The 11306-nt window shown below is 43.8% G+C and overlaps 1 protein-coding gene across 1 annotated transcript in view; it reads right to left on the bottom strand.

The window, feature by feature from the left end:
* Positions 1 to 11246, bottom strand: part of FAM168B (family with sequence similarity 168, member B) — a 34340-nt gene extending 23094 nt beyond the window's left edge. Inside the window, exons 1-2 of the mRNA XM_011975475.1 lie at positions 11074 to 11246; positions 1082 to 1162 (exon numbers count right to left, since the gene is read on the bottom strand). Of these exons, the coding sequence (XP_011830865.1) occupies positions 1082 to 1151 (70 nt within the window). The 5' untranslated portion in view covers positions 1152 to 1162; positions 11074 to 11246. The remainder of the gene's footprint in view (positions 1 to 1081; positions 1163 to 11073) is intronic.
* Between the last annotated feature and the right edge of the window lie 60 nt (positions 11247 to 11306).

Raw genomic sequence — 11306 nt, 5'->3', positions numbered from 1 at the left:
AGCCCCAAACATCTCTGAATGCTTACAAAGTCTTAGTAAGGATCTCCCCCTGTTCTCAGAGCCCAAGCATCCAAACTTCCTTATGGGGCCACTGGACGACTAGACTGTTTAGTCTATCTCTTTGCTGGGGAGTATCCCTCTCCAGAGGGGCGAGAATGATTGATAAGAAGTCTCACTTCCATTCCCTGTTGCAAGGGTCCTAAGACTCAATCTTTACCCCCATGTCGGTTGCTAAAACCCACAAACAGCACATGTCCCAGGAGAGGCAGGACATCAGTTCAAAGGCCAGGAGAGCTGAGTTTAACAGGGCTTTCACGTTTGACCCCAGCTATCTCTCTTACCTCCTGCAAGTTCAGTTATACATTTGTAAAATGTTTTATTTCATTTTCTGAGAGTCTTACAGCAACAAAGTTTTGGGGTTATCTCTTCTATCATATTATCAAAACCCAAACTGAAACTGTATCATTACAAATAACTACTCCTTGTGCAAAGTCACCAAAGGGAACAACCATTTGTTATTTTTGACCAACCAGCTCTTGTTCCCTCAATATCCATTTCCTTGCAACCTTCACTTGCAGTCCGTATTTGACTAGCTGACTCCACCAAAGGGATGTGGATCAGGCCTAAGTCAATCAGCAGACTCCCCTTTGTGGACCAGGGATAGACGCTGAGTTTAATCAGAACAAAGCCCAGAACCAGTTTGAACAGAGAACAAGCAGCCCCATCGGGCTTTCCTGTAGGGTGAAGGTAAAGAGGCTCTTAGTGAGGGACTACTGCGAGGGGCCTGAACTTCAGAGACCACAATGAGAAGGAAAGGGACCTGTGACCAACACTAAGTTAACACTGAGGAAGTGAAGCTGAGACCAGGAGGTAGAGAAACTACATCCTGGTCCCAACTGCTGGAGCCACTAGATCAAGTTTTGACCAAATCCAGTCCTACCACTTGATTGTTTACTTCCAGGTATTTTCTTTCTTGTCTAAGCCACTTAGAGCTACATTTGTCAATAAAAAAAAGTGACATGAAAATATACCAAGTATTTATATTTTCATATAAAATGAAAACAAAATTGTACTTGCTTACCTGGATAACCAATTCCTTTGGCATTTGCATAGGGAACCCCAGAAGATCCAGGACTATAAACCGGATTCATGATTGCAAAAACTAAAAGAAAAAAAAGGCGATTTAGCCAAGCACTTTTGCTCTCTGATTGTTCTCCAGTACCAGTCCCAAAAAAGCAGGCAGCTAGAGTCCTTTCTCTGTGCTGCTTATAAAACAATACATTTCATGCTGTCCACAACCAGCAGAGAACAAAAAAGGGACACTCAATGTCCTAATGGGTGCCAAACCAGGGCATGATCAACTTTTCTTCACACTTCTCCTCAGTCCATCAGAAGCTAAGGAATAAAAATTGTTAGCTCTATGTTCACTAAAAACAAGGGGAAAGGCCAGGTACGGTGGCGCACAACTGTAATCCCAGCACTCTGGGAGGCCGAGGTGGGCAGATTACCTGAGGTCAGGAGTGTGAAACCAGCCTGGCCAACATGGTGAAACTCCATCTCTACTGAAAATACAAAAATTGGCCGGGCATGGTAGCTCATGCCTGTAATCTCAGCACTTTGGGAGGCCGAGGTGGAGGGATCACTAGGTCAGGAGATCAAGACCATCCTGGCCAACATGGTGAAACCCCATCTCTACTAAAAATACAAAAACTAGCTGGTCGTCGTGGCGCGCGCCTGTAATCCAGCTGCTCAGGAGGCTAAGGGAGGAGAATCGCCTGAACCAGGTAGTCGGAGGTTGCAGTGCGCCAAGATCGCACCACTGCACTCCAGCCTGGCTACAGAGCAAGACTCCATCTCAAAAACAAAACAAAACAAAAACAAAACAAAACAAAAATTAGCCAACTGTGGTGACACACACCTGTAACCCCAGCTACTTGGGAGGCCGAGACATAAGAATCACTTGAATCCAGGAGGTAGAAATGGCAGTGAGCCAAGCTCGTGCCACTGCACTCCAAGGTGGGCAACAGAGCGAGACTTTGTCGCAAAAAAAACAAGCGGAAAATTCTACAAGTAACCAAAATGTTCTCCTAACGGAGGATAGTTAACCAAGATATATCCAGGACATGAAGTATCAGGCAGCTGCTTTTCATGAAATGTTTAAAAACAGAATAATACAATGTTAAGTGAAAACAAAGTAGGGTATTACAATGCATCCTGCACTACACAGTATGATCCCAAATAAACACCTATACGTATAAAGATGTGCATCCCTGCACAAACAGGAAAAAAGTCTCAAAGGAAATATATAAAAATATGAACAGTGACTGACTCTAGACAGGAGTGGATTTAGTGTTCCTTCTGCAGTTTCCTGTATTTATTCACTATTATTACTTTTTTTTCCCAGACGGAGTCTCGCTCTGTCGCCAGGCTGGAGGCACAATCTCAGCTCACTGCAACTCTACCTCCCAGGTTTAAGTGATTCTCCTGCCTCAGCCTCCCACGTAGCTGGGACTACAAGCGTGCGCCACCACACCCAGCTAATTTTTGTATTTTTAGTAGAGACGGGGTTTCACCATGTTAGCCAGGACGGTCTCATCTCTTGACCTCATGATCCGTCCACCTCAGCCTCCCAAAGTGCTGGGACTGTATTTCTTCCCCCCGCCCCCTACCCCACCCCAAAACAGGGTCTTGCTCTGTTGCCCAGGTTGGAGTTCAGTGGCACAATCTCAGCTCACTGCAACCTTGACCTCCTGGGTTCAAGTGATTATCCCACCTCAGCCTCCCTAGTAGCTGGGACTACAGGTATGGTGCCACCATACCTGGCTAGGTTTTGTGTGTCTGTGTGTGTGTGTGTGTGTGTTGTTGTTGTTTTTTTTTTTAAATAGAGATGAGGTTTCATCATGTTGCCCAGGCTGGTTTTAAACTCCTGGGCCCAAGAGATCCACCCACCTCAGCTTCCTGAGTAGATGGGACTACAGGTGTGTGCCACCATGCCACACTAGTTTCCTGTATTTCTTTAAAAATTTGTTAAATTTTTTTTCCCAATAAAGACTAATTGGTTACAGCCCAGCAACTCTATTAATCCATTCAATGTTTTATCATCCATAAATATTTCCTTTTCCTGACAAGTTCAATAACTTGTACAGCCACAACCAGGACTCCATCCCTTCCCCAATAGAAGTATTGTTGGGAATTGATTCCCATTCAACTCTCTAGTAAGCTCCTCTGAATCCTAACCAGTGAATTATTTAACTTTATTTATTTTTTAGACGTGGTCTCGCTCTGTCAGTCATAGCTCACTGCAGACTTGATCACCCAAGCTTAAGTGATCTTCCCACCTCAGCCTCCAGAGTAACCATGACTACAGGTGTGCATTGCCACATCTGGCTCATTTTAGTAGAGACAAAGTCTTGCCCCGTCGCCCAGGCTGGTCTTGAGCCCCTGAGTTCCAGTGATCCTCCCGCCTTGGCCTCCTAAAAATGCAGTGTATTAGAGTGTGAGCTTTCACTATTTCTCATCTGGTAAATTACTCACTGATGCATGTGGTTATAAAGATTAAGATGATCTTTAAGATTTAAAACAGCATGTGTGGGGTAGGGGGCTATATGGGAACTCTCTGTACCTTCTGCTCAATTTAGCTGTAAACCTCTGTACCTTCTGCTCAATTTTGCTGTAAACCTAAAACTGCTAGACCTAAAAAAAGTCTGTTTTTAGGCTGAGTCCAATGGCTCATGCCTGTATTCCCAGCACTGTGGGAGGATCACTTGAGGCCAGGAGTTCAAGACCAGCCTGGGCAATATAGCACGCTTCCATCTCTGAAAAATAGGTAATGAGTAACAAAACACAAAATGTGCATTTTAGGTCTGCCTTCCCCACATTCCCATTTAGAATGTAGCCAAAACAAGCAGGGAACATGCACCTGGTTCTGCTTAAAGGCAATTGTCTCCAGCATCAATAACACCACCTGGTACAAAATAGGTGCAACTACCTACCAACTTTCTAAAAAACAAATGCCTTTCAGAACACTCTAGGCGTCAAAATCCATTACAAAGACAAAATACGAAAAGAAACCACTTCAAATTGTCAGCTCATTTGACTCATTTAGAATACTCACAACCAAGCAATCCTGTACTAAGAAGAAAATATTAGGTCACATCCTTAGCCTCTGTAACAGGAAGTTCTGGATTAAATTAGGAATCAACTGGCAACTTTAGTAACTAAAACATTCATTACCTGAACTGTCTAATTTTTTTTAAGCTTCAAAACCAAAGCCAAATGCCAAAACTGTCATGCCATTCACAGCTACAGCTATGTGATAGGTCTTGACCAGCAATGACCAACAAAACTTTGTAAAATGACCACATCCTTCTCTATCTGTGCTGTCCCCTACAGCAGCCGCCTGCCAAGAGTGCTGAGCACCTGAAAAATAAGGCTAGTGTGAGACTGCATCTTTTAGCTTTATTTAACTTCAAGATAAGTAGTCACATGTGGCTAGGGGTTACTATACTGGACAGTGCAGGCCTACAGTTCAGAGTAGGGAGAAAACAAGTATACAAACAAGCAGGTAAGCAGGAGAATCACTTGTGTGTCTTACCCTATAGTTTAGGAATAAACAAACTAGCAACTGCCAATCCCTATTCCCCTGTACTTTTAACCCATGCTTGGCAGATGTGCAACAAAGAAATTGTGGAGGTCTGCAAATATTTCACCTACTTCTCTGGTTCAACTATCATCTCCCAAGGAGCAAATATTTCCCAAATATTATTTCTTTCTTCTGTGCCAGGAGTTAATTTTATTTCTTAATTGAATTCCAGATAAGCAAAGCACTACACAAAGGCCAGAGATAAAACCAAATGGCAAGTCACAATCTCTTCTGAGTTTTACAATCTAGAAAAGCACTGTCCAACAGAATTGTTCACAAAGATGGAAACAAGCCCTGGCAAGATGGCAAGACCCTGTCTGTACAAAAAGTAAAAAGATTAGCTGGATGTGGTGGTGCATACTTGTGGTCCCAGCTATCTGAGATCAGTTGAGTCTGGGAGTTCAAGGCCGCAGTGAGCTATAATCATATAGCTCAGACAATGGAGCAAGACCCTATCTCAAAAACATGGATGAAAACGTGTCTGTACTGTCTAAATATGGCAACTGAATTTTTAATTAACTTCAATAGTCCTGTGTACGTGACAGCTATTGTATTGGACAGTGCAGACATATACATAAGATTAAAAGTACAAATACTTTTTTTTTTGAGACGGAGTCTCGCTCTGTCACCCAGGCTGGAGTGCAGTGGCCAGATCTCGGCTCACTGCAAGCTCTGCCTCCCAAGTTCACACCATTCTCCTGCCTCAGCCTCCCGAGTGGCTGGGACTGCAGGCGCCTGCCACCATACCCAGCTAATATTTTGTATTTTTAGTAGAGACGGGGTTTCACTGGGTTAGCCAGGATGGTCTCCATCTCCTGACCTCGTGATGCGCCCGCCTCGGCCTCCCAAAGTGTTGGGATTACAGGCGTGAGTCACCGTGCCCGGCCTAAAAGTATGATACAAGGCAACAAGTGTTAAGAGTCACAAGAGAATAAAGTGCTCTGAGGGCTGAGAGGGGAGAGCAAAAATTCTATGGGGGAGGGAAGAAACAGGAAAAACTTGATTAAAGGGCAACATTAGGCCGGCACAGTGGCTCATGCCTGTAATCCCAGTACTTTGGGAGGCCAAGTTGGGAGGATCACTTGAGGTCAGAAGTTGGAGACCAGCCTAGCCAACATGGTGAAACCCCATCTCTACTAAAAATACAACAAAAATCAGCCAGGCATGTTGGCAGGTGCCTGTAATCCCAGCTACACAGGAGGCTGAGGCAGGAGAATCACTTGAACCTGGGAGGCAGAGGTTGCAGTGAGCTGAGATTGTGCCACTGCACTCCAGCCTGGCAACAGAGCAAGACTCCGTCTCAAAAAATAATAATAATTAAAGGGCATCATTTCCAGTAAACAATGGATAGGATCAAATCACCCACAAAAACGAGAAAAAGCAAGATGCATTTTAGGAATATTAGGCAATTGAGTTTGTTTGGAGCTTAGGCTCTATGTAGGGAATCAGTAATAGGTAATTGTGGAGACAGCTTAGGTTACAACCACCAGGTGGAGACCCTTAAATATGGGCTGAGTGGAGATGCCCTCTGGTAGGCAAGGAAGCTCCTGAGCAGCACAGGTAAACAGAATTACCAGAGGACCCCACAATTCCACTCCTAGGGATATACCCAAGAGAAGTGAAAACACATGCTACGCCTACAGTTGGACATGAACATTTATAACAGCATTATTCCTAACAGCCAAAAACTGCAAACCCAAATGAAGTACTGAAGGATGTTAGGAAGCTCTCCTTCCATAATGACCTGACTTATAGCCTAGAATAATAATAAAACTCTACTCGGCTGGTTGCAGTGGCACATCCCCGTAATCTCAGCACTTTGGGAGGCTGACAAGGGTGGATTGCTTGAGGCCAGGCGTTCGAGACCAGCCTGGGCAACATGGTGAAACCCTGTCTCTGCTAAAAACACAAAAATTAGCTGGGTGTGGTGGCGCACACCTGTAATCCCAGCTACTCGGGAGGCTGAGGCATGAGAATGCTTGAACCTGGAAGGTAGAGGCTGCAGTGAGCTGAAATCGCACCACTGCACTCCAGCTGGGGCCACAGAGCAAGACTCCGTCTGAAGGAAAAAAAAAAAAATCAGATGGAACCTTTACATCTAACTTCCAGTTTACAAGAAAGGCAGGAGTAGGAGGAAATATGCTGAATGACACCATGAAGCAATCGGACAAACCCCAAAAGTGGGACATTCTAGAGGACAAATGACCCAGTTTCTTCAATAAGGCAACAGTAGGGGGAAAAAGGGGAGGGAGAGGAGGAAAGCTAGATAGTTCTAGATTAAAATAGACTTAGATATAAAGGCAATAGATGAATTTTGTTTGGACTCTTGATTTAGACTGAAACAACTGTCAGCAGAGTTTAAAGATATCTGGGACACGACTAAATACTGGGTATCAGCTGGTACGAACAATTATGTTTAAGCCTGATAACAGTACTGTGATTATCTATAAATACATAAATTTGTAGAGAAACCATAAAGTACATAAAATTGAAAATGATACATCTATGATTTAAAATATTTCTATAAAAAGAGCAAATACAACAAAATGCTAATAATCTTTATATCAAGATGTCGGATATAAGGTTGTGCACTGTATTGTTGTATTTTCAATTTTGCATAATGCAAAACTAAAGAAAAAACACACCATCACCAATCTACCTGAAATTTTAGTGCCACTAAAATCTTCCTGTAACCACCAACTTTCCAGTCTGACTTGGTGTGGACTAAGAAATCCAAACCCAAGGCTGGATCTAGAGCTTAATCTAGAGCCTACCACCTTTTTTTTTTCTTTGAGACAGAGTTTTCACTTTCGTTTCCCAGGATGGAGTGCAAAGGCGCGATCTTGGCTCACTGCAACCTGACTCCCAGGTTCAAGCGATTCTCCTGCCTCAGCCTCCTGAGTAGCTGGGATTACAGGCATGTGCCATCACACCCAGCTAATTCTGTACTTTTAGTAGAGACAGGGTTTCTCCATGTTGGTCAGGTTGGTCTCGAACTTCCAACCTCAGGCGATCCGCCTGTCTTGGCCTTTCAAAGTGCTGGGAATACAGGCGTGAGCCACCGCACCAGGCCGAGCTTACCACTTTTTTAGCTTCCCATTTGAAATGACTCAACTGTCAGAATTCCTATGGGTGGTTTGACACCTGCATTAGAATAGACAAATGTCAGATTACCTTTAAAAAGATGACAGCAAAAATTCCTAACTTGAAAATCAAATAACAATCAGAAGAAAAGTCTGTCTTTAAAATGAAAGACCTGGCTGGGCATGGTGGCTCACACCTGTTAATCCCAGCACTTTGGGAGGCCAAGGCGGGCAGATCACGAGGTCAGGAGTTCCAGACCAGCCTGGCCAACATGGTGAAACGCCGTCTCTACTAAAAATACAAAAATTAGCCAGCCTGGTGGCGCGTACCTGTAGTCCCACCTACTTGGGAGGCTGAGGCAAGAGAATCACTTGAACCCAGGAGGCAGAGGTTTCAGTGAGCCAAGATCATGCCACTGCACTCCAGCCTGGGCAACAGTGAGGCTCCATCTCAAAAAAAAAAAAAAAAAGAAAGAAAGAAAGAAAGACCCAACACTACACTATTTTTTCCTAGTTTGGAAACATATCATCTCTAAACAAAGTTCCCACACAGAGCACTAAGAATGAAATACTACAATACCAGGCCTTTAAAATTTTATATCAACAAACCTAATTTCAAGAGGTTTAAATTCACTCACAGAAACACCAATATACAAGATACAATACTCAGAAAAATCAACATTGGAAAGTCTCAGTAATGTCTGACATCATCAACAAACGCTTGTAGACGTGGTGGCAAGTGCCTGTAACACCAGTGCTTCGGGAAGCTGAGGCAGGACTGCTTGAGCTCAGAAGTTTGAGATGAGCCTGGGCAATATAGTGAGACTCCCATCTCTATACAAATTTAATATATATTATATATATATATTTTTTGGTTTGTTTGTTTGAGATGGAGTCTCACTCTGTCGCCCAGGCTGGAGTGCAGTGGCACAATCTCGGCTCGCTGCAAGCTCTGCCTCCTGGGTTCACACCATTCTCCTGCCTCAGCCTCCCAAGTGGCTGGGGCTACAGCCACCCGCCACCATGCCCGGCTAATATTTTTGTATTTTTAGTAGAGACGGGGTTTCACCGTGTTAGCCAGGATGTTCTCCATCACCTGACCTCGTGATCTGCTGGCCTCGGCCTCCCAAAGTGCAGGGATTACAGGGGTGAGCCACCATGCCTGGCCAAAAATATATTTTTAAAAAAGAGGATGGATGCGGTGGCTCACATCTGTAATCTCAGCACTTTGGGAGGCCGACGTGGGTGGATCACTTGAGGTCAGGAGTTCGAGACCAGCCTGGCCAACATAGTGAGCTGAGACCCCATCTCTACTAAAAACACAAACATTACATGTGCATGGTGGCATGCACCTGTAATCTCAGCTATTCGGGAGGCTGAGGCAGGAGAATCACTTTAACCTGGGAGGAGAAGGTTGCAGTGAGCCGAGATCACACCACTGCACTCCAGCTTGGGTAACAGAGCAAACCTGTCTCAAAAAAATAAAATAAAATAGAATAAAATAAAAAGAGCATATAGGCCGGGTGCGGAGGCTCCAGCACTTCAGGAGACCAACGTGGGTGGACCACCTGAGGTCCACAGTTCAAGACCAGACTGGGTAACACGGTAAAACCCTGTATCTACTAAAAATACAAAAATTAGCTGGGCGCAGTGGTGTGTGCCTGTAATCCCAACTACTCGGGAGGCTGAGACAGGAGAATCCCTTGAGTCCGGGAGGAGGAGGCTGCAGTGAGCCGAGATCACACCATTGCACTCTGGACCGGGAGACAGAGCTACACTCCATCTCACCAAAAAAAAAAAAAAAAAAAGAAAAGAGAAGTTCTCTACTCTCCCCCAAACTTTACCTTCATTACCAAGGTTTGGGTTTGCATCTGACTGGGAGGAATTCATGTATTTCCACACAGTACAATCAGACAGACTTAATAGACTGGACACAAGGCATGAAAAAAGTATCACTCTATTACACTGGTGTACTGTTCTTTTAAAATTGTGCTTGGCCGGGCGCGGTGGCTCACGCCTGTAATCCCACCACTTTGGGAGGCCAAGGCGGGCAAATCATGAGGTCAGGATATCGAGACCATCCTGCCTAACACGGTGAAACCCTGTCTCCACTAAAAAAAAATACAAAAAAATTAGCCGGGTGTGGTGGCGGGCGCCTGTAGTCCCAGCTACTTAGGAGGCTGAGGCAAGAGAACGGCGTGAATCTGGGAGGCAGAGCTTGCAGTGAGAGGAGATCCCACCACTGTACTCCAGCCTGAGCGACAGAGGGTGACTCGTCTTAAAAAAAAAAAAAAAAAAAAAAATCGTGCTCAATTAATGCAGGAAAAAAACTGTCTAAGTAAGACAACTTTGGTATAATTTCCCTTTAAACTACGGAACCTATTAAAAAATAATTTTAAAATGCACTGTAGATTTTTTTCAATTCTAATCCTCTACTTCTATGGCATTACACTGCTCTCATTTCCTAACAAATATATTAAGATCTGATAAGACGACCTGGGCTGCTTACTCCCGCCTTCTAGGTTCCAGGCAATTAACTTACACACACAGCCTAATCCTTTCACTCTTCTGACTCTGTAGGAGTCAGAAGAGAACTACCTGCTTGGGCATTTCTAGTGAATGCTGCATAGAGAATATCCAGGAAAACCCAAAGAAAGCAGGCTCCAACTCTTAAAAGTCTATAGGCCGCCTTCTACCAGACCTTAACTTTCATTTAATCAAAATCACAACTAATTTTAACTCACTTTAAAGCTTTCTTGTATTCAGAAACATTCCAAAATGTTACATGAGTAACATATGCCAACACTCCACCAAAGTAAGCCGGCTTTGTAAAGACAAAGAGAAGCAAGATTTTCACAATTTCTGCAACACTAGCTTCAAAATTAGAATAGCCTTACACTGTTCAAATCTTGGCTGTCAAAGCAAAAATAACCCACTCCTTCTTTATCTACAAAAGCTTAAAAATGTGTTCCTGTTATTGCCAAAACCAAAAAGTTTTATTTAATCTAGAATCTTTCATCCACAGTATTTGAGAAAAGTGATCTCAAATTACACAAGGATGACCTGAAAGTTTAAGGAGTGGAAACTACATAAACCTTTTTACTTGTAAAACTTCCTGGCATGCGAAAACACTGCAAAATATTCTTATGTTTTATTTTAATGACTAAACATTAACTCAAACAGCCCATGAGATGCACACTTCATGTTCACATACACTATAAAACAGAAATACCCTTATTTGTGGACGTCGTAAAGGCGCACTGCACTCTTTTTTCAAAGTTAACCCAGGATGGGCCACGAAACGTCCTTTCTGAAGGAAATCTTAAAAGCCTGTAATTTAAATCGTGCCTTTTCAAGCTGGAAAGAGAACGCTCAGATGCCGCCAAGCAAAAAAAAAAAAAAAAAAAAAATTATCTTTACTTCGTGGGTAGACAAAGTGAGTAGTTACACGTAGGAAATGACTATTGTCACAGCGCTCTGCCCCCGTGTTTCACGCTCGCATTCCTGACGGCTGTGACCCCGACCTTTAGGAGAACGCCCCGCGCCGCGAAGCCACCTCGGCGGCAGGCCCGCGCCGCCAG

The sequence above is a fragment of the Mandrillus leucophaeus genome, unplaced genomic scaffold (assembly GCF_000951045.1).
Source record: "Mandrillus leucophaeus isolate KB7577 unplaced genomic scaffold, Mleu.le_1.0 Scaffold1564, whole genome shotgun sequence".
Lineage (NCBI taxonomy): Eukaryota > Metazoa > Chordata > Mammalia > Primates > Cercopithecidae > Mandrillus > Mandrillus leucophaeus.
Note: the sequence above shows the minus strand (reverse complement) of the source record. Positions and strands in the feature narration are given on the sequence as shown.